Source organism: Rhipicephalus sanguineus, chromosome 4 (genome assembly GCF_013339695.2).
Source record: "Rhipicephalus sanguineus isolate Rsan-2018 chromosome 4, BIME_Rsan_1.4, whole genome shotgun sequence".
Classification (NCBI taxonomy): Eukaryota; Metazoa; Arthropoda; class Arachnida; order Ixodida; family Ixodidae; genus Rhipicephalus; species Rhipicephalus sanguineus.
In genome coordinates, this window is record NC_051179.1 from 14,367,396 (window position 1) to 14,389,514 (window position 22,119).

At 44.8% G+C, this 22,119-nt stretch overlaps 1 protein-coding gene across 5 annotated transcripts in view; it reads left to right on the plus strand.

Annotated features, from left to right (window-relative positions):
* LOC119389442 (anoctamin-7) overlaps window positions 1-22,119 on the plus strand; it is an 85,807-nt gene that overhangs the window by 39,877 nt on the left and 23,811 nt on the right. For 3 of the 5 annotated variants that reach the window (XM_037656696.2, XM_037656697.2, XM_037656700.2), the window contains exons 2-10: window positions 1,984-2,092; window positions 5,288-5,397; window positions 6,910-7,017; window positions 8,070-8,206; window positions 9,350-9,518; window positions 11,942-12,107; window positions 13,334-13,424; window positions 14,152-14,318; window positions 14,960-15,042. In XM_037656696.2, the coding sequence (XP_037512624.2) occupies window positions 1,984-2,092; window positions 5,288-5,397; window positions 6,910-7,017; window positions 8,070-8,206; window positions 9,350-9,518; window positions 11,942-12,107; window positions 13,334-13,424; window positions 14,152-14,318; window positions 14,960-15,042 (1,140 nt within the window). Of the gene's footprint in view, window positions 1-1,924; window positions 2,093-5,287; window positions 5,398-6,909; window positions 7,018-8,069; window positions 8,207-9,349; window positions 9,519-11,941; window positions 12,108-13,333; window positions 13,425-14,151; window positions 14,319-14,959; window positions 15,043-22,119 lie in introns of all 5 variants that reach the window. The other 2 variants (XM_037656699.2, XM_037656698.2) reach the window with 1 other exon arrangement.

A 22,119-nucleotide genomic window follows, 5' to 3' on the forward strand; every position in this document is an offset into this window, starting at 1 on the left:
TTTAATTCGTACTCAGCATGAATGGAGATGAAGCTTTCGTATAGAAATGACGTGAATGCATGCACTGCATGATGCCTATCGCTTTCGGTTTCTATTCGCGCGAGCGCTAACGTGCAAGCCACATCTTAGCCTGGTAAGAGGACGTGACATCTGCGACTGTCAGCAACACGTAACAGATAGAATGTTCAGAAGTATTGTGTATGCGAACACGATGAAAAATAGTCAAAATATCGACTGAATTTAATTGGGACAAACAATTTGTACAGACGGTTCAGTCCAAAGCTGAGATGAGGCTACCATTATTACTAGTATACCTGCGACGGCAGCAAACGGGTTCGTAGCTGAAACTTTGACATTACACGGAGATGTCATAGAGATAAATAGAAATAGTGTTGTTGCTGCTGTTTGATGACAATGCTATAGACATTTATCTTTGACTTCACTCATGGTGAAATGCCTCCGTTCATTCAACAACCTCCAGGTTCCTAAAGTTTGGTAGAGAAGTATACGGTATAGAATATGTTCGCGCAGGCTTCTTACTGACATGGCAACGCACTCCGCATCTGTGCAGTCTTTCGTCGGCAGCCGTCGCTGAGTATACGTTGTGTATTACAATTGCGATACAGATATCGTGAAAGCACTGTGTGGAGATGAAGCGAACACAGCAGCACGTGGCAGCGATGAGGCATACTATGAAGGAAGCAATAAGGACACGAAACAACTATAAACTTTATGCAATCAGCTATGCACTTGGAGCGATGACTCATGCCAATACCTAAACTAAACGGCAGGAGTAATCGACTCTGTATAAAAGAAAAATAACTATCAAGCGGACTGCGAGCTGAGAAGGCATCAACGAAAACGATGTTCCAGTCTTCAAATACGAGGTATAATGTCGAAAAAACTAATTCACATTTAAGCTCCTTAAAAAAACGATTTGTTGAAATTACTTCTCGTCGACGCAGAACGCAGCATTTGGCTCTGCTTGCAGCAAGCTTTATTTCTAGATAGCCTGTGATGCTACGGCGAGCTTTGTTTATGAATGATAAGCGAGACACGCCATCATAGCTCTCGTCCTAAGAGTGATATAAAAAAATGCCCACTGCTCGTGTTTTAATGACCACGACGTGGTTTTGAGCACCATCGTTTTCCACAGAGCTCTGTATTTGGCTCCAAACGCAGCAACGACATTTCAGTGCAACCGCGGGGCGAAAATTCAGTCGCACACACGCTGTTTTAAAGGTTGTTTCGCGGGTTGCAAGAACGCTGCTGCTTGTTGTGGACAGCTGTACCGCACAAATAGCTTTTAGAAAAACTTTTTATTCTGTAAAACGTGTACGTTCGTAATAGTTCTTGTTGTATATGGTGCGCTATAAATTAATAAAACCAAATTAAATTATATTACATACTATAAGCACGAATCGGAGAAGATAAGGTAGCCACCACGTAATTTCAACGTATTGACTGCTGAATATTAGCCTCTTAGCAAACTTGGGCGGTACGAAGCCGGAGCTTTAGCAAATATGTCTGCTCAGTTTCTTTCGGCAATTATGAAGGTCTATGCGCTACAAACATGAGAGCATCGTTTATGTGCACAATGGGGTGGTACACTAAGAGAAATGGCAGAGGACTGTTCCTCATTAGAGAAATGAAATTCTTTTTCTCAGGCGCTGCCTCCAGCCATCGCTTTTGAATATGTTTCAGTGGCCGAGGCACATACCACAGGAGATCATACAGAGGGCCATACTGTAACCAGCGATTTTCTAGCGGTATAGGCTGTACACGTGTGAAGTTCCATACAAAGAGTATTTTGTACGACTGGATAACGTACTCTAGGGGGGCCTTTGTGCGGTGGAGGTAAACAGGGTGCACACATTGGGAAGGCGTGCGGTGGCTTACGCGCGGCCTCCCGCGCTGGCTGCAGTGGCGTTTCAGCTTGGCGTCTTTGAGCAGAGGCTCAGTGGAGGCCGACCTCGTGCGCAGAACGCCGCCGACGACGAACTGGAGTCGCAGACCAGCGACCATGGTCTCGTGATGGGGCCCGTGCAGAACCAGGCGCCCCTGTTCTTCCGAGACGGAAAGCGAAGGATCGGTGAGTGCTATATACTAACGCGCATGCTGGGATTCCTGAATACCGTCAGTGCTTCTCAAGAGTCTGCACCGACTGCGAGCTCGCCAGTTTAATTCAGCGCTGCCTATTATGTTTTCTTCTTTGCAAGTTGCTGTATACTATACTATTCTTCAGCTACATTTTACTTGATAATTCTGTGGCGGGTGGCTTGGGCCAATGTTAGTGGCGTTAATACGAGCTATAAGACGAATGAGGATGGAGGGCCTCTAACACCATAAAACCTGAACAAAGCCTATGACGATGATAATCATTTTTGTTTTCATGCGAAATAAAGTAGATTGGTGGAATTGCTCGTTCCATTCTTGATGTTAACCCCAAGGCGTGCTAAAAGCAAACCCCGGTTCACAAAATCGTTGTACAGACTAACACGGAATAGGTCGAGATGCTATCGGATTTTTCTAGAGGTACCCACAGATGAGAATAAAAGAAAATTGCAGGACATTACGTGCGAGGTGAAGGTCGCTGTTCTTGTTGCAAAGGATTCTTATCATGGTTCTGTGCACTCTAGATTACAGCAAATTCCCAAAGAATTTTGGAAGAATGTCGCACGAAATGGTAAGGATAAGGTAGGTCTTCCATCGTTGGTGATAGGCAGTGTCACTGCACAAGATGACATTGCTAAGGCCGAACGTTTTAATCGGTATTTCTGCCCTGCCTTCACCCCAGCGATAAGAAACGATGGGAACAGCCAAGTCACCCGAAGCCCAATAGGCGAGGTGAATAGCATCAACCTTTCCACACGTGGCATTGAAGTGTTGTTGCAAGGGTTAAATGCGTCAAAGGCTTGTGGTCCTGATGCTCTTCCAAACCGACTTTTACAACTCTGTGCGACATCAGTTGCGCCACATTTAAATGTAATTTATGATAAGTCTCTGGAAGAGTCCCTTCCTGTGGATGAGAGGAAAGTTGGGGCCAATGTGCCGATCTACAAGTCAGGCGCCCGAAGTGATGTAGCAAATTATTCACCGGTGTCATAGACGTGTGTTTTCTGTAAGGTTTTAGAGGATATCTTGTGTACTACTGTTGTAGCACGTATTAATGAACATTGTTTGTTTAACCCAGCTCAGCACGGGTTTCGTAAAGACCTTTCCTGTTTTACACAACTAACAGAATTTACACACCGCATACCAAAAGCTCTAAATAATCGACTCTCTGTAGACTGCGCATTCTTGGATTTTCAGAAGGCATTTGACACTGTACCCGGTGCTTCATTAGTCGAAAAACTCGCAGCTTATAATATACGTCTGCAGGTACGATATTTCTTGGATAGGATCGTATCTCATATCACGAAAGCAGATTGTCATTGTTAACGGAGCTCAATCTCGAATCGCAAACGTCACATTCGGTGTACCTCAAGGATGTCTGTTGGGTCCACTTTTATTTCTCTTATAGATAAATGATATAACTGATGGTATCCAATCCCAAATGCGTTTATTAGCCAATTATGGCGTGTTATACAGGGAAATAAAAGGCATGTACGATGTAGTTTCCCTCCAACAAGACCTAGACAGAATTAGCGAATGGTGTGTAAAATGGCATATGAGCTTAAATTTAAATAAAACAGTTTACATTACATTTACCAGGAAGAAGAATCCTCATATTAGCACTTATATGAATACTACAAATTTAAAACGAGTATCGGAACACAGATATCTAAGTATTTATTTTACGTCTAAGCTAAGGTGGCGGAGACAGGCTGACTATGTTGCAGCAAAGGCTGGGAAAGTGCTGGGTTTTGTGCGACGGAAGTGCGAAAACGTTTATGCCTACAAAATAATTATTGTACAAGACTAATGTCAGACCCATTTTTCAATATGCCTGCGCAGTTTGGGACCCTGCAGCTAAGTGAGACATTGATACATTGGAAAGGGTCCAGAATTTAGCTGCTTGGTTTGTATCAGGGATTTACAGTAGAGATATCGAGGCGGCGAGTTTGCGAAAAAAGATTAGATTGGGATTACTTAGGCGACCGTTGACGCAAATTGCGATTGAAGTTCTTTCATGATGTCTATAGACATATGATATATCATTACCATGTCGGAATTGATAAGACAAAGTATTTACTTGCACAGCACTATGTCTCAGACCACGTAGATCATAGGTTCGAGATACGAGAAATCTCATCCACGACTGATGTATTTCAATGTACCTTTTTTCCCAAAACAATCCGAGAATGGAACCAATTGCTTTCGAACGTTGCCTCTATTATGTCTAATGATTTTTTCTTTTCTATGTTAGAATGGCCGCGTTTTAATTTTTTTTCCCCATTGTTATATGTACTTGTGTTGCTGATTGTGATTAAGTGGCGACTTTGTTTGATTAGTTGTTTGGCTGACAATGTATCTTCTTTCTTCGTCATTTTTGTTTGTATACCCTCCCCCGCTGTAATGCCTATTGGCGCTGTAGGTAATAAAGTGAGTAAATAAGTAAGTAAATACATAAATAAATAAATTGTTGATACCTATTATTCAGTCACAACCTATAGGGTTGTCACTTTTCAAGCCAGCACAGGCCTCTACTGGAGGTGGACTTGCTGTTGGGCTGGTTAGTGTTTTCTGATCGTCATAAAGACACAAATACAAAGACAGGGAGACATACAACACGGGCGCCTGTGTTCTACGTCTCCGTGTCTTTGTATTTGTGTCTTCGCGCTACACCATGGCGATCAACAAACCTCTACATTCACCCTCCGTATTTATTCGTTATATTTTTTGCGCGCCTTGGAGAAAGCAGTTGACCAAGTAATTGACCATCTAATATTGTTTCCGCCTGTCTTTGGTCAGAATGGGTTGCTTTTTCTTCCTTTTTCTCTTGTAGGTACGATTTATACTGCAATTAAGCTACATTATTTGTCAGACGAGAATAGGGGCGTAGCCAGAAATTTTTTTCGAGGGGGGTTTCAACCATACATTATGTGTGTTCGTGTGTGCGTTTGTATGTGTGCGTGTATATATACACATGCAAAATTGAAAAATTTCGGGGGGGGGGGGGCTTGAACCCTCCAACCCCCCCCCCCCCCCCTTGGCTACGCCCCTGGACGAGAAGTACTTTGTTTGAACCATATGAACTAGTATTCCGTGGGAACCTTCAGTGCGTACATTCGACCGTACAAACGCTTGCGCGCACATGATGACGTCAACTTTCCACCGGATGCAGACTACGTGCTGGTGTACGAGGACAGCGAAGGAGCACGACTGGGCAAACACGATGAGTGGCGGTCTACCTTCATGGCCAACTTGCGCCAGGCCGGACTCGACATGGAGGAGGTGGGCCCTGGTGCTGCTGCACAGATATAGTGTATCGCGTTCTGTCTACTCACTGCTGCGAAGATTAGTTTGAGAAGCTTTCAGACTAATCCCTCTACGCCTCATCTACATGACAAGCTTACACATGTTATGTAGATGGTGAGGCGTAAAAAAAATGCGGCCACTCTTTTCACATACGTCTCTGCCCCATAGACCATTTTGAGAGCAATCTCAGAGAAACAAGGTGCATGCTACTTTTAATCGCGTTAGTAACGTGGAATAGATGCCACCACGGCGCGCTGACAGTCTTATATTTTTGCCAACGCCGTAACGTTACATTCAGCGTCGAAAATGTACGGGAAACGCGTCCCATCGCAAAAGGGGCATTTTAGGTTTCCTTTGTATGCAGTGTTAACGCTCTCCACACGCCGGAGTCAGACAACACGAATAAAATATTTAATTTGATTTTAAAGTTTTCGTCGCATAGCATCTGCTAGCCAGCCCCACCGCAATGGACATTATCCGACGAGTCAACACAGTTCCACTGAGTTTGCGAATTCTGCGTCCTGCATGCAGCGTAAATCGCAGAAATCACTGTCGGGGTCGCTGGAAGACAATTCGCTAATCATTGTTTACGTGCACCACGAGCAGATGACAGAACTGCCGCTAGTACGTCGCGAGTAGCTGTCTCCCCGTGACGTCACACTGCGATGACACGTCACTGAGAAGCCGCACCCTCGATAAAGAAACCGAAAGCGTTTTTTTTAAGGTAGCAGTATTAAAAATGTATTCGATACATTCCCAGGCAACACAATACTGTTTTTAGGGTTCTCGACTCCAGTGTTTTTATTTAGCACAACAATTCCAAAATATTTAGAATTCGCGTCAGTACTCCTTTAAGGCATGGCGCATGAGCAGCCGCAATCTAAAGGCTCGATGTGCGCGTCAGAAGGCTTATTGCACATTTGACAATGAAACTTTGAACTCGACGCCACGTACGCAGGCATCTGAGCAACAGAGCTCTCTCACAATTTCGTAAGTTTGTAAACTCTTGTGGCCGACTATATGCGTATGTACAGGAGCGATGGAAAGAAACGCGAACAGTGCGGCGTCTGCGTTCTCTGCTCTTTCGCATTTCTTTTCAAGCGGTTGTAGCCTGGATGGTAATAAAAAGCCACTAGCCACATCCAGAATACAATCAAAGACCACAATAACATCGTTTTATTGCCACCAAGGTGAGATCGCGATGAAAACAGCGCGCGCTGTTCGCGTTTCTTTCCACCACCCCCCCCCCCCCCCCCCCTGTACATGCAGCTTGGACTTGAAATGTTAGCCATTGCTGATCGTTTTGTGTAGTCAAGTTCGAAGATTTATGGAAGTTTATGAGACCACACCCTCCAGAATGTTAAACATATTAGCAAAGACATCATGCGCTCGTTGAATGACTACCGGATGGACTTGAATAACGCTTCACCTTGTTACATGCACGTAATGTGGCGCGCTCGAATTGCAAACGGTGTTTCACGGGCGCAGGAGCTGGTGGAGGGCGAGAACAAGTCGACGCACTTCATCAAGCTCTCGGTACCGTGGCCCGTGCTGCTCCGCTACGCCGAGGAGCTCTGCCTGCGCGCCCCGCTTCAGGTGGGAACGGCAGGGCTTGTCTCTGAGCGCACTAGTGCGCGCAGGCACAGCGTAACAGAAAATGGTTTACTCCGTTTGACTTCCCAACTATATAGGAGCAGACAGAGCGTACTCAGCCACACGGACACGCTTGAGGCCAGGCTTTCTGTCTCTCTTTTTTTATTTTATTTTCTTTCTTTATCTTTTTTACACGATGTGAAGGAGATGTTGGCGCACAAATAAGGCGTCGGCTACTCCTCAGCTCTTGAATGAATCGAGCGTGCAACACAACAAATAAACACGCAAACAGTCGGACATAAAAAACACAAACACATATGAAGATAATAATTTCACATTATAACACATTTCAGAAGATAATAATGAGGCGATTCACAGCAATAGAAATGATGACGCAGTAATTCTAACATAGTTTTATAAAAGTGGCATGTACCGCTTTTTCGATCTTGCACACATCACCATCGTATGCTCAGGTGCATTTATTGGTGGAAAGCAGACTAGCAATGAAGAATAGTTAACTGCAGATAGTACTAGCTGCAGAATGTATGAGAATTAATATTTACTCGGTAGAACAGCCGTGGTGAGTACTTCTACATGCCTCGTTGCCGATATAATACTGTTTGGATTTAAATATAACTGCACTAGTATCACATACAACTAATGCCCAGAAAATTGTACTTATGTTCTAACATGCGACCCCACAGATGGTCCACGCGTCAATGCTCAAGAAAAGCACCATTAGAGGAACACGACGACTTCAATATTAAGCATCGGATCATTAATTTAAAAGTGCTTTTGCCATAGTCACAGCCTCATTGAGGCTACACGCCAGCGTAAACATCATAACACTGCTTTTGTGAAGGTCGCAGGAAGTTTGCCTGAACATGTCACAAATTATTCTCGTTTTCTTTAATTTTCTTTGAAATAATCAGCTTCCTTGGCTGTATACAGCCTACAAGCTGCTCATGACGTGCTGTGTGATGCGAATCGATAGCTACGTACACGACGGCATGACGTACTCTCGTATTCGCGCACATAAATTTTCTCGCACGCAGGCTCACCCAAATCCAAGTGTCAACTGGTCGGCGGGAGTGCTGGCGGCGCTACGCATTCCCAACATAATGGAGGCAGACGTACCCAACAAGCCACTCGACTATTACACCTGTACCTTCAAGTGCTCCAAGCTGGACAGGTGCGCCACACATCACCTTTCTGGAATGAACAGCTTTTAAGTCAGTACGAAGGTGGCTTTTGTGTTTTACACGGGCATAGTTGCTCCGTAAAGCTTCTTCTTTCCTTCTCTTCCTCGCCTCCTTTCCTTGTCACCTGTGTCACGTACGTTGATGCTCGCAGGGCTGTCACTTCGTGTGAAGATCTTTCCTCTTAATAGCGCAGCCCTCCCTTCGCTTCTTGACTTTCAGGGACATCAAAAACACTGGCCTTCCACAATTTTTGCGTCTGGCACCCTTTTTACATCCGAGACCGAAGAAACAAAGTGCCTGTAGACGTAAATGCGCTGCGTTTTCATATCCTAAAAAGCGCAGTAATAGAACTTCGGGTCCCCGTCACATGAGCAGAAACGTCACGCAGGACCTAATACTACCGACAAAATTTGAAAGGGAAATGTTCTGCGTGGTGTTGCATAAGTACTGCTAGTTCGCCTGTGTCAGTGGCTGGCCCGTGTCACTGGGGGGCCAGTAACCCACGCCGTGCCGCTACGCCGTTTTCACTGTTTTGCCATAGCATCTCTGCTGCTAGAACCAGAGTCGACAGCGACGTGCCGTTCAACCAATGACGTCATACGCGACGTTTATGCTCTGGTCACGTGACTCTCTTGCGTGTGATGGCGAGGGGAAGTTCCGCTACTGCGCTTTTTAGGATATGGAAAGGTGCGTAAATGGGTGATGAAGTTCATTTTGTAGTTATTTTGTTTTTGTTTTTCAGAATAGCGCAACTAGTACAAGGAGGGGGGGGGGGAACAGGAACAAGATCACCATGAACAAAAAGCGCTAAGAAAACCTGCAAAAATATATACAAACACACCCAGATTTCTACACTTCTCAATAACGTTCAGCAGCATTTCAGGCTGTTCGATGACCATATCGAGAAAATATGGGTGATGCTGCGTGCTGCAACAGAACAGGTATAACTGTTTTCTATAACGATATACGCGTAAATTCCGTTTGCGGTATTTCACGTTGAAGATTCGGGAAGGAAACGATACCAAGTTCCCATATGCATACTCTTAGACAACTCCGACTCGAACAATGTCTGCCTAGCACAAAGCTCGCATTGCAACGAATTCTATATTTCGTGCGTGTGTGGGGCGGCGCAGGTTTCTGGGCAGCGACAACCAGGACGAGTATTTCACGGTGACGCAGCGGGTGTGCGTCGCCTACGAGATCCTGCAGACGGCGCGTTACGGTGCGCGTCGCAAGGCGCAGATCGGCATCGACCGACTCATCGAGGAAGGAGTCTACGCAGCCGCATTCCCTTTGCACGAGGTACGCGTTGGCTGCGATTTTACATACGCAGCTGTATATACGGCGCCGAGACAGGCCCACGGCACACATGTTGTGAAGCCTTTTTTTTTTCGGTTCCATCTCGGTGACGTCATGTTGCGCGTTAGCATTCTTTCTGTAATTCTCCTTATTTTCTGTTTTGCTCTCTCCGTGTGTTCTGGCTGGTGCATCGATCATGTCTGCGATGTGTCCAGCTTTTGTCCCATGTTTGCTTCACTTTGTGCATATTTTCTGCGCTCTGCCAGGAGGTTTTCGGACGCACGTGTGTACAGGTGTGCATTATGCAGTGTTCTTTCGAGTTACACCTTTGCATGAGGGCGAGTTCCGGCCAAGTGGATCCGACGAACTGCAGTTACTGTATAAATAATTTTCTTCTTTTTCTTTCACTTGTTCTTTCTTCTTTATCCTATCTATTCCCCTTTCACCCACCCCACGTAACCGAGCCAAAGCTTGGTTAACCTCCCTGACTTTCTCCTTCGTGTCGTTCTCTCTCTAGATAATTCGTTTGTTCGGTAGAGGTCAAAAAAGTATGTTTCTATGCTGAAGGGTTGAAAACTGGACATATGTGTTGGCGCACTACGAAGATGCTTGCTCGAAAAGATAGGGCAAGAAGTTAAAAAGAAAACAAAAAAACAAGAGCTCGTGTTGTCTATGCTTTTCCAATCGTTTCACGCTGTTCCCTAATATTCCCACATGTTTCTTGTGCCTGCATCGCTCGAGGAAGACATAAAGGAGCTAGAGATGCAGCTGATTGTCTCATGACTGTCTAACTCACAGCCCCATGAGTAGTGGTTGTTGGTCTAGTATTCTACAACAGCAGCTTTCCCATTTTACCTTTTACTTTATGTACAGTGCCATTTCTGCAAAAAAAAAAAAAATGCTCCTCAGCAATCATAGAAAATAGGAGAGCGAGGAAAATAGAGAAGCCGGGAAGAAGCCAGAACGAAAACACAATGAGTGTGACAAAATCAGAAAGAGCCATTCCACTCCTACGGAAATGAAGGATATGAACAATTTATTTCTAGAAAACTGGAGAGACATATGCTCCTTATTGCAGAAAGCAAACACCAGCTAAAATTGAGGACAGCTACCATATAAACTGCGTCTGCCTTGACATGTTTCGTTCGCGGTAAATATTAACAAGTAACTATTATACTGCGCAATCAGCGGTCATGTCTGACAATTTGTCATGTGAAATTGAGCCACTGTTGTTTCGGGGAAATTACTTTAAACGGCTCTTTCCTGTCTCATTTCTGTTGCATCCAGCGAGGTCCAGAAAGGCCCAATAAAATCTTGAATTAGTTGAGCGCATACGAGGACACGGACAGAAGGAAGAGACGTACACGTTCACGTGACTGTCGTGCGCAAAACTGGTATATGAATCGGCAGGAGAATGAAATAAAACATTGTTGTTAGTATAGCGCCAGTACGTGTGTACGTCTCTTCCTTCTGTCCGTGTCCTCGTATGCGCTCACCTCATTCAAGTATGACCAACCAACGAGCCCGCATCGCCACCCTCGCCAATAAAATCCCCTGGAAAGTGCAGTACGTGCAGGCTGATAAAGCCTGCAGCCACGGACGGCCGCTTGGGGTGCGGAGTTGTCACGTTAAGACGCTAAGCGTAACGGATGTCACGGGCGTAACAAGCATACATCCATAAATGTTTCGACCCGCATAAGCATATGAGCGCCGCTGCTAAGCTGCATGGCCTGACGGCATCGGCCGTAAATTGGTTCACTCACAACTCGGGCTTCAAGTGGCGTCGGCGTGAGGAGCTGCGGATGCACAGGGGCTGTACACGCATTAAGACACGTGCGCTGCCGTTGATCGCTTTTATGGCTGCCTTGTAATGATTTCGCTGACGTACACGAAAGTTTTTTATTTCTTTCACAAAATGCGCGTAAGTAAGCATATAATAATTCTGGTCAGAACTGTCCGAAATAAAAAAAAAAGCAGCATCAACAGTCCTTGCTTCTCTAAGAAAAAAGTTAATCGCTAATTTTACATAAGCCGCCACCGATGCACGTCATTGCGCTGAATAAAGGCTCGATCACATCTGCGACTAGAATACGGGTCGCGAGACCAAGTTAGTTCCAAATGGTTGCAAATTGACGTTTTGGTCGCGAAGCGACTGCTTTGGCTCAGTCACGCGACTGCAGTCGCGAACCTCTGAACCAATCAGATGTGCTAGAACAGGACGTCAGCTTATTTTACGGGGCAATGGCAATACGAGCACACGTGAATTCTTTGTGTCGGCGGGTGTAGGTCGCACGCAGATGGGAACGTCGGTCGTCTTGGGCCACATTTTGGTCGCCAGTCACGAATGATCGCGCGACCGGTGCATGTCGCAGGTGTGAATGAACCTACAAGCTGCGTAACCTACTAATGTCACTGTGGACATGTAGGGGGACTACCGGAAGCCTCCAGGCAACACGCCGCCGTCTACGTGGAACCGGCGTCAGGTGCTGTACGAGTACTGGGCGCGCTGGTCGTGTTGGTACAAGTACCAGCCGCTGGACCACATCCGCGAGTACTTTGGCGAAAAGATAGGCATCTACTTTGCCTGGCTCGGTGAGTGTTTAATGCTCATTCGCTTTGTCCTCGTCCAGAAACTGTACAATTCGACGAATTTTAGGCCCCTATACCGCCACTTGACATCATCACTGATCACATCCCACATCATGTCCTGGCGCTCTTTGACCATCTAATGGCCCTTGCGCCAACAGACACCATGTACCATCACATACAACTCGATGGCATACAGACACGAGAGAACTTACCGCCTCCCACACTTTCCTAAAAGCATCACGAAACATCAATGCGTGCACAGCATCTAGCTTTCTGTCGCTGATTACAGAAAACGAAAACAGGCTGCCGGGAATGAAGGCAGAGCCGCGTAGGAGTTCGCGAAGCTCTTCACTGATAGTGCACATGTGCGGAAATTATATGCGTAAGCAATGCTAATATGCTGCAATTTCTGTCTGCACACTGCAGGCAGATGTTGCAGATGATATTTATATTACGCGCTAAGGAGCTAATTTCATGCAACACATTTGCACTTTATTGTGAGAAACTAGGACAGAATTATGGTTACGTGCGAGTTCATGCGTGTATGCTTCCCTGCAACGAATCTTGTCTGGCAAAGTCCTTTAAATGAAAAAGTTTGTCGTTGCGTATGCTAGTACAGTCGAATCCGCGTACATCGAACTCGCTAAAAAACGGGAATTAGTTAGATATATCGTGTAATACGATATAAAATTTTTAAAGAGTTTTCCGTATTTTCGATGCGAATTTTAGTGCTTCACGAAACTGTTTCACAATGATGCAAGGAAGGCGGCTTAGGACAACACACGGGTGTTTTGTTCTTAGTTCTTATTTTTTTCGTGAGTTTATAGTTGACGGTGGAGGTTGCATGCAGGGGGTTGTAGGCGAGAAAATGCAGTATCGATACGACCCTCCTAATCACACCGCTCAATCTCCCAAATGCATGCGAGAAATTCCCCTTCCGTAAAAAAAAAGCAACTTCTTGTGAAGGAAAGCCAACTTGGGCTGTTTTCGCCCTGCCCGATGTTCGATATATCAAGTGTTCCGGCTATTTTTGTTCAATGTAGACGTAACTTTTCCTATGCATTGACGCCAAAGCATTGTAGTGTTCGAAAATAGTTCGATATGAAGGACAATTCGATTTAGCCGAGATCGATATTATCGGGTTTGACTGTGCACGAAGAGTTCAGTTCGGCATATTCTTCGATGCTTCTCCTTTTAATTCAGTTCGCGTGTTCGTTATCTGTCCGCAGGGTTCTACACTGGCTGGCTGCTGCCTGCCGCCGCCGTAGGTTTCCTCGTGTTTCTCTACGGAATCTTCACCATCAGCAACGATGGTCCCACGTAAGCGTCTAACCAAATTATCGAAGGTCTCACTTTCTATTATAGTATAAAAAGAGCAAGTAAATAGACACTTATGAGGTTACACTTCATCATGACATGAGGCGCTGTAGTCATCTTCCTTGCCTTCGTATCAAGTATTCTTCTTAGCGTTGCTATTGAAAAGATTCATTTCCATTCCTCAAATGAACAGGCAGCTATGCCGATTCCGTTTGTAAGACGAGCATCTGCTCGAATAGCAGAATGAACAAAGCAAACGACTTGAATGTTCTGCCTAATGTTCAGTGTGGCTGAACTATTAGCGGTACAGACACGTCATATATAAATAATATAATTAAGCTGCATTGACTTAATTGGGTCTCTCCGTTTATTCCTTATTTACTCATTATTTCTTGTTTTCTCTTTTTTTTAATAGTTGCACTGTTCTTTAAACTGTGCACCAGCGCCAGTCCGCAGGCTCCCTGTCTAATTGCAAAAAATAATAATAATAATAATTAAATATGGCTCTTCTGGCTTTTTTCCTAATTACTCCGTAGAAACAACATCTGCTAAGATGTAATTAGATTGAATGACAGTAGGGCAGACCGATATGGTACAATTCGCTCTCAGAAGCGTTTCTCTTTAAAAAACCTTTCTTCTACTATACGCATCTGCTAACTCTAGTGATCCAGCTGGCGTCGAAAAGACAAACTGCAATCCGACCGTGCCGCCACCTTTGTTACAACCGCAGGAACGAGGTATGCAGCAGCGACAAAAAGTACCGCATGTGCCCGCGCTGTGACGAAAAGTACGGCTGCGACTACTGGTACATAAGCGACAACTGCATCTTCACCAAGATCACCTACCTGTTCGATCACCCAGGAACTGTCTTCTACGCCATCTTCGTCTCTTTCTGGGGTCAGTCTCCCGCACGTCGGTTCTTTTATACACATAGCTCATATAGGTGCACGCGTTATGAGCTGTGTATGTATTGTGTCTTTCCCTTGTTTTTATTTTCTCAGTGGGAAAACTTACAATGTTGATGGCGTGGGACTTTATTCCGAGTCGATACCATATTGCAGATTACGTCTTGAGGGCGCGCTGGCTGGTTGGTTAGTTGAGGAAAGGCGGGCGAGTAGTCGCGTATGCGCTTAGCTTTTGCGCATTGGACACTTGAGATGCTACGTTACGCAAAGCGACACTGTCACCGAAAGTGATCGTCACTGGGTTGTGTGCCCCTTTAAAATACAAAAAAGCGCAGTATGTCACAAATAACTTCCGACTCAAATTCCCTGCACAAGCAAAAAAAGAGGGAACAAGAAGAAAAGCGGTCTGGGCATGCATGATAAACGGATGCCGCATTAGTAAAAGAATCCTGCTTGATAACTTGTTGTTGCCTGTCTGCAAAAAGCATCATATGGCGCAATTGCATCAGCACTTGCTTATTTCTGATATCCCTAGCTGGTAACAATTCGCACAGCTTTCTCTAAGGGGGTGGCATGCTTTAACGCCCAATCATGCGTGCTGGCGGTGTATTAATTCTGCGTGTTGTCTCTCAGCCGTGACGTTCCTTGAGTACTGGAAACGGAAGTCCGCAAGCCTGGCTCACCATTGGGACTGCATGGACTTCGAGGAGGAAGAGGTAAGTCACTGTGCGTCGGGTTACGATTATATGATATAGTAAAATCACCCAATGGCATGGAGTACATAAAAACCCGTGATGCAGACTCTTACTTGCGGTAAGACGCTCGAACATCCATTGGCATATATATCACGCGCATAAAATATTCTGGACCCCTTAATTTAGCAGTTTCACAAATGTAATAATAATAATAATAATTGTTGGGTTTTAACGTCCCAAAACTGCGATAGGATTATGAGGGACGCCGTAGTGAAGGGCTCCTGAAATTTCAACCACCTGGGGTTCTTAACGTGCACCTAAATGTAAGTACACGGGCCTCAAGCATTTTCGCCTCCATCGAAAATGCGGCCGCCGCGGCCGGGATTCGATCCCGCGGCCTTGTCTTACAAGAGTGACGAACACTCGCAGAGAACACCCGCAATGCGTCGCGGAGATACAACAGCAGCCTTTTTCTGCCAATGCAGCGAAATTTTCACCACTTCTACCTCGCTTCCATCTGATCACGTTTTTAGGGGCGAAGCTCCTTATAGCGGCACCCGTTCGTCCCTCGTAGCGTAGTATGTAACCAGTCTTACGCTTTGACCTGCAAGGTGGTGCCGGTGGGAGATTTTTCCTGTGCGTTGTTGAACAATAAAAAATTCGCAGCGTTAGCTAAAAGCCGACTTCTTCTGTCTCTCATTCCCATTAGCAGCCATTCTTTACCTCCAAGGTAGTGCCTGGTGAGATTTCTCCTGTGCGTGATTAAACAATAAAAATTTTGTTCAAAACGCCGTTGATTGATGAAATAAACCAACAAAAGACGCCAGATGTTTTGTAAAAGCAAAACGAAAGAACGCCAGATGTTTCTAAAGCAAAACGAAAAGACGCCAGCTGCTTAACGAAAGACGCCAGATGTTTTCTAAGCAATGGTTTTCTAAACAATGAAAATTCACAGCGTACATGTAAAATTAAAGTGCGCTGCAAGTCGTCATAACTCATCGAACCTTTAGTATAAACGCGCCCGATCTCACGTCGGTGATGATGTACTGGGCAGAATTCACGGAAGATTCACGGTTTACCGATGAACCTCCGCAGCTTCGCCCAATCATCATCATTCACTCCGTGGATATGCTGTGATTTTTTTTTTTGTTCTTTCGGAAAATGTTCACGCACGCACATGAAGACAAGCGCGCACACAGAGGGAGAAAGCGGAGGGGGAGGGGGGATAGACAAGGAAAACATCTATATCCCGTATATATAGGCGTGCGAAAAGTTCAGTTCGATTCTGTTTTTACTATCATTAAAAAAAGGAGGCTCATCCGCTGACGCGGCAGCAGACGCATGAGCGTCGAAGGTTCATATTGTTGTGCAAATAAAAATTATTATTATTATTATTATTATTATTATTATTATTATTATTATTATTATTATTATTATTATTATTATTATTATTATTATTTCTACACGTGTACACCTCAAGTACTCATCTGCCAGTTCTTGCGTGTCCTATTCTCTCCCTCTCTTTCTATATATCTCTCTCTATCGCACTCTTTGTCGCTATCTCATGTGTTAAATGAGAAAGCTGGAAAACGTGAAAGCGTTCACAGTGAATAGCAACGCGCGCTAAAGCCCCTGAAAAATAATCTTTAGGAACTTTAAACCGTGCTAGGGTGCCTTGATGCCCGCGCGCTCCGCTGAGGGTGAGGACAGGCGCGTCGTCTGCTACGACGGCCGCCATTGCGAATCCCGCCGCAGCTCGGCAGCATGCGAAACGCGCTACACAAAGCGCTTGCGGTGCGCGAATACGTCCGGAACTAAGTGCACGCTAGTGAGCTTTCTCTTTTTCTTTTCGTTTTTGAAGCTTCGGCAGCTTTTATTGCTGTTGTTGCCTAAATGTTTATCAAGGAAGCATGTAATGCTTGTAAGTTGACGGTCTGTGCATGTGTTATATGCGCTAGAGGTAGACGTAGACTCTGTTATGTTGAAAACGAATCCTCTTCCTTACGACGGAAACGACAAAGTCTAAAGCCTTACTTAATTTTCTCGTAAGCTCTGCATTCCAAATACACAAGTAATTGTTTAAAGTATTTGTATACATGTCAGCAGCAGCAGTATATGTATCTGAACACACACAATTTAGTGTTGCGAAGCTACCTAAGCGCGATTAGGGTGGCTCATTTTGGTAAGTTTGCAAACAATTTACTCGTTTATTACACATGGCATCATACATATTGTACACAGAATAAACGGCCGAGGGGCAGTATGGTGCGAATATCCTGCTAAAATGAAATGAAAGCTTCTTTATCATTATTATTGCTGACATTTCTTGCTCGCAATCTGTAGCCGCTACTGTATCGGCACTCGAGTTGCACCTTGAGTCCTTATCAAAACGATGAATACGTTCTTGAGTAGTATGCCGTAAAACTTTGCGTGCGCGCAGTATCAGTACGTTTTCTTCTTTTTGTATCTGCAGTTTCTTTTTCTGTATCTGCAGGTTTTCTCGCATGCCCAATTGCATGCACCTATTACTGAGCGTTTCCAATACTGTTTAAACTTTCTGCGGCAGATGCACGGCGTCATTTATTTGTCTCTTTTATTAATATTATTATCTGGGGTTTTACTTGCCAGGACCATGATATGATTATGAGGCACGCCGTAGTGGAGGGCTCTATGAATTTTGACCATCTGGTGTTCTTTAACCTGCACTGACATCGCACAGTGCACGGGCCTCTAGCATTTCGCCTCCACCTAAATGCGACCGCCGCGGCCGGAATCGAACCCGTGACTGTCGGGTCAGCAGCCGAGCTCCGTCACCACTATACCAACGTGGCGGACGTATTTTTTAAAACGAAAGCCTTATATACCTCATCAAACGCGAAATTTGACCGCCGGCGTCCCGCGTCTACGGCGTCAGCGTACCACGACGTCGGGGACGAGGGATGCAAAAAATCATCGTTATGTGATGACGTCACCATATGACGTCATCATGACTTCACAAATTTTGGCGTGACGTCATATGATGCCGTTATCACATGACATCGTAGCTTGGTCAAAAGTGGGCAGATCACGGAGGCAGTGCAAAACCAGGTGAGGTGCCTCCGATCTTGGAGGCAATGCAAAACCGCGCTAGGTGCGCAAAAACTGAGAAGAAGATGGCTTTCACTTTCGAGCCGTCTTAAGCGAACGCATAAGGGACCATGTGAGTTTTTATTTCATTAACTGGTTTTCCATGACGTACTCATTGTACAACTTGACTTTGTTTCTTGTATTTTTTTACTGACATAGCGTGTCTACTGTACACAATGCTTCCCCGTCTTCTTGTTGTTTTCATGCCTCTTCTTTGTATAGACGCTTCGCGAGAACTGTTTGTATGCGCATTCCTGTATGAGCCTTCAGGGCTTACATTACTAATAAATAAATAAATTATGTTTGCTCAGAGAAATAAAATACTGAATGTGTGTGTGTTGGTGGGGGGGGGGGCGTGTACAGTGTACAGGCCATTTATTTGTTCGCATTAATGCTGCGCTAACAGAAGCAACTACACAAATAAAACGCAAATTACACAATAAAACAAACTGCCCCTAGTCGCTTCACAGTGATCGTAAATGATTAAAAAAAAGCAGGAACTGTGTAATTATTTAAGACAGGACGAAAATGTAACCTTGAAACACAGAAACAGGGAAGGATAAAAAACATATAGCTGCACACATACATACATGGGCATCAGACCAGCATAGAAGGCGTACTTGAAACACGGAAAGGAATATAAAAAACAAGCACCATAACTAAAACCCGCCATGGTTTTAGTTATGGTGCTTGACTGGTGACCCGAAGGTTGCGGGATCGAATCCCGGCCGAAGCGGCCCCATTTCGATGGAGGTGAAATGACAGGCCCGCGTACTTAGATTTAGGTGTACGTTCAAGAACAACAGATGGTCAAAATTTCGGGAGCCTTCCACCATATACGGTGCCTCTCATAATCATATCGGGTTTTTTGTGACGTTAGTTCTCAGAAATAAATAATATTAAGAAAAAAGAAGGATCCGATCTGTAGACAGACACGCATAATATATTCCATGATACATTTCAAATCACGAAAATAGCGAAAGCAAAAATCAAAGGCACATACAGGACCAACCAAGTGCAGTAAAGAATGTTTGCGAAAAAAAAAATGCAGGATTCATGCACACGTGAACCAAAGCATTTTAAGCATGTAGCTGATATCAGTGTGTCCATTTATTACGCAAGGTTAACAGCGGCAGAAGTTATCCTTGCATGTGCATTCGAAATACCGGTCGGAAACTTACGCTGCAAGTGCATAATGTGTTCTTCGGATGCCGCTTGTCACGTTTATTTTTACTGTCCAAAGAAACCTCGTATCTTCTAAAACGATACAGCTCCCAGCGTTCCTAGAATGATTGGTCCACTGCGGCACGCAACACCCGGCCATGGTGACGGTAGCGAGCGCATAAAACTGGAGGGAAACGACCGCCGACCTAACAACAGCACACGCGCCACGCACAAGTAACCGGGCGGGGGGTTCAAAATGGCGGCCACGCTGCCGCGAAGGCCGAGGAGGCGGCACCTGCCCTTTCAAAAGCTGACACCACTCTAAGCGGGGGCGCGCGCATCGAGGCACTCTAAACCGTGCGCGTCGTTTCAGCCATCTATCGCCCTCCCTTTGTACCACGGAATGCAATATTGTTGCTGGTGAGAGCAGATGGCGCCACTGTACTGCTTTCAACGCGGCGTGGTAGGAGCAGTGGGAGCAGTAGGAGTTTGTCGCGTGCCACCACGCCGTTTGTACTAAAATAAACATTCTCTTCTGTTCCTTCTGACACGAAATATAACGCAGTTACAAATTCAAGCCTCCTTATCGCAACATTAAGCAACTAAACACAGTTCACACGTAACAAGGTCGCAGCAGTTAATAGGTTTCACATGTTATTTGCACGTATCTCCAAAGCCCGATGGCAAGTGTACCATATATTCGTGAAGGCTGCCTAGTTAGGCGACAGTTATCTACGCCAATACTGACTGTGTGGCCGCGTTTTGGAAAATAACCGCATTTGGGCAGTTGCACTTACTTGGACAGCCGGTAAAACCGGCCAGCATGCCGTGCTTTGCCTTCAACTTCTCGGTAAGGGCCTGACCACCGTGGGCCTGACAGAGAAATATAACCAATGAATTAACTTTTTATGACATTCTGTTCCAAGGCACACTTTAGCGTTGAAGAAAGTATGCGGCGAACGAAAAAGAGCGTGTAAGAAGGCCGGAACGCATGGTGTTAAAAATTAAAATATTCCGGGGTAGTCCATTTCACGACTACTGTTGACGACAACGCGGTTAGCATTACAGCAGTGTATCGACGCACCATATTGCTGAACACACATTTATATGCAATATTCTGTGAAGGTAGTAGGCTGAATTTCTTAATACTGTTAGTATACTCGCGCGCCACAACGCCGCTTGAATGTTTATGCTTGAAAAGCTTGACTTCATAGTTTAACAAAAACGCACAGAGCACAATCACAACTAGTGACTATCTCGGTTCAGGGTTGCTGTGGACAGATTATTAAAGAGGAGAGTACCTCAACTGATCCATTTCTCTATGAAAGGGAAAAACTGTCACCCACGCGTGTGTGGCACGAAGTCACGAAAGTATCTACACGGATTTCTCAGAAAGAAATTGTCTCGGTTGACAGAAACAAATTGTCCTGGTCCCTGGTTCGACTCTCGGACCAGGACAAATTTTTCGTCAACTGGGGAGCTTTCATTCTGCGAAATCCATGTGGATCACCTTGTGGTTTCGTGCTACAAGCAGGTGGATATGACAGTTTCTTATATATCGCTATGCTCAAGGGCGTAGCCAAGGGGGGGTTGGGGGGGTTCAAACCCCCCCCGAAATTTTTCAATTTTGCTTGCGTATATATACACGCACACATACAAACGCACGCACGAACATACATAAAGTATGGTTGAACCCCCCCCGAAAAAAATTTCTGGCTACGCCCCTGGCTATGCTGAATCGATAACTACATTTCAAACTCGTACTAACACTTTTAAATTCTCCTTTTTTCCTCGAACCATTACAGACTGGAATGTTTTGCCGTTTGAGTCACTACAAAACATTCACTCATTCGACTCAATTACATCATAACGAAAACCGCTTTCCGTTTTCGGTCCCTGATTTTCGAAATTTGTGAAATCCCAACCGCTTATACGCATGTGTTGGCGTAATAGTACCCTTAGCGCTGCGTCACGTGGTATGTATATGCATGAATGCATAGGTCTCTATACATAGGCGTGCGCAGGGGGGGGGGGGGGGGGGGGCAAGGGGGCGAGAAGGGGGGGGCGCAAAGTCAGCTCTATACATTGTAGGGGGGGCGAGAAGAGGGGCGCAAAGGCAGCCGCATACACTGACATAATAGGGAGGGGGGCGCTGCGACGAACCTCCCCCCCACCCCTGAAGGGGAACCCTGCGCACGCTTATGTCTCTATAGTTATGTATGTTCGTATACTTATACTAATTATGAATTGCTATTGAATTACGCCTTCAAAATACTGTTGATTATGAATTGTTATATGTACGCGTCTATGTAAGTGTGCATTAATTAAATGTGTGTGCATACGTGTACGTTTACTACTTGTTTTGATTATGCATTGCAATTTTGCTGTTTGTAAAAGTGCTTGTGATTCACTCTTGATACCACTCCTGCATGGGCTCAGTTCTGAGCCTGCAGTATCATATATATATATATATATATGATATATGATATATATATATATATATATATATATATATATATATATATATATATATATATATATATATATATATATATATATATATATATATATATATATATATATATATATATATATATAACTCTCAGAACACTTCTGAAGCTCGTTCTGGAGATGAACAACTTCGAGTTTAACATCACACACTATGTCCAAACTAATGGAACCTCGATGGGAACAAAGATAGGCCCCAACTATGCCAATATTTTTATGGGCAAACTTGAGTCTGATTTTTTGAGCAGCACCCCATTCCGACCCCTTTTTTATCGAAGGTTCATCGATGATATCTTTCTC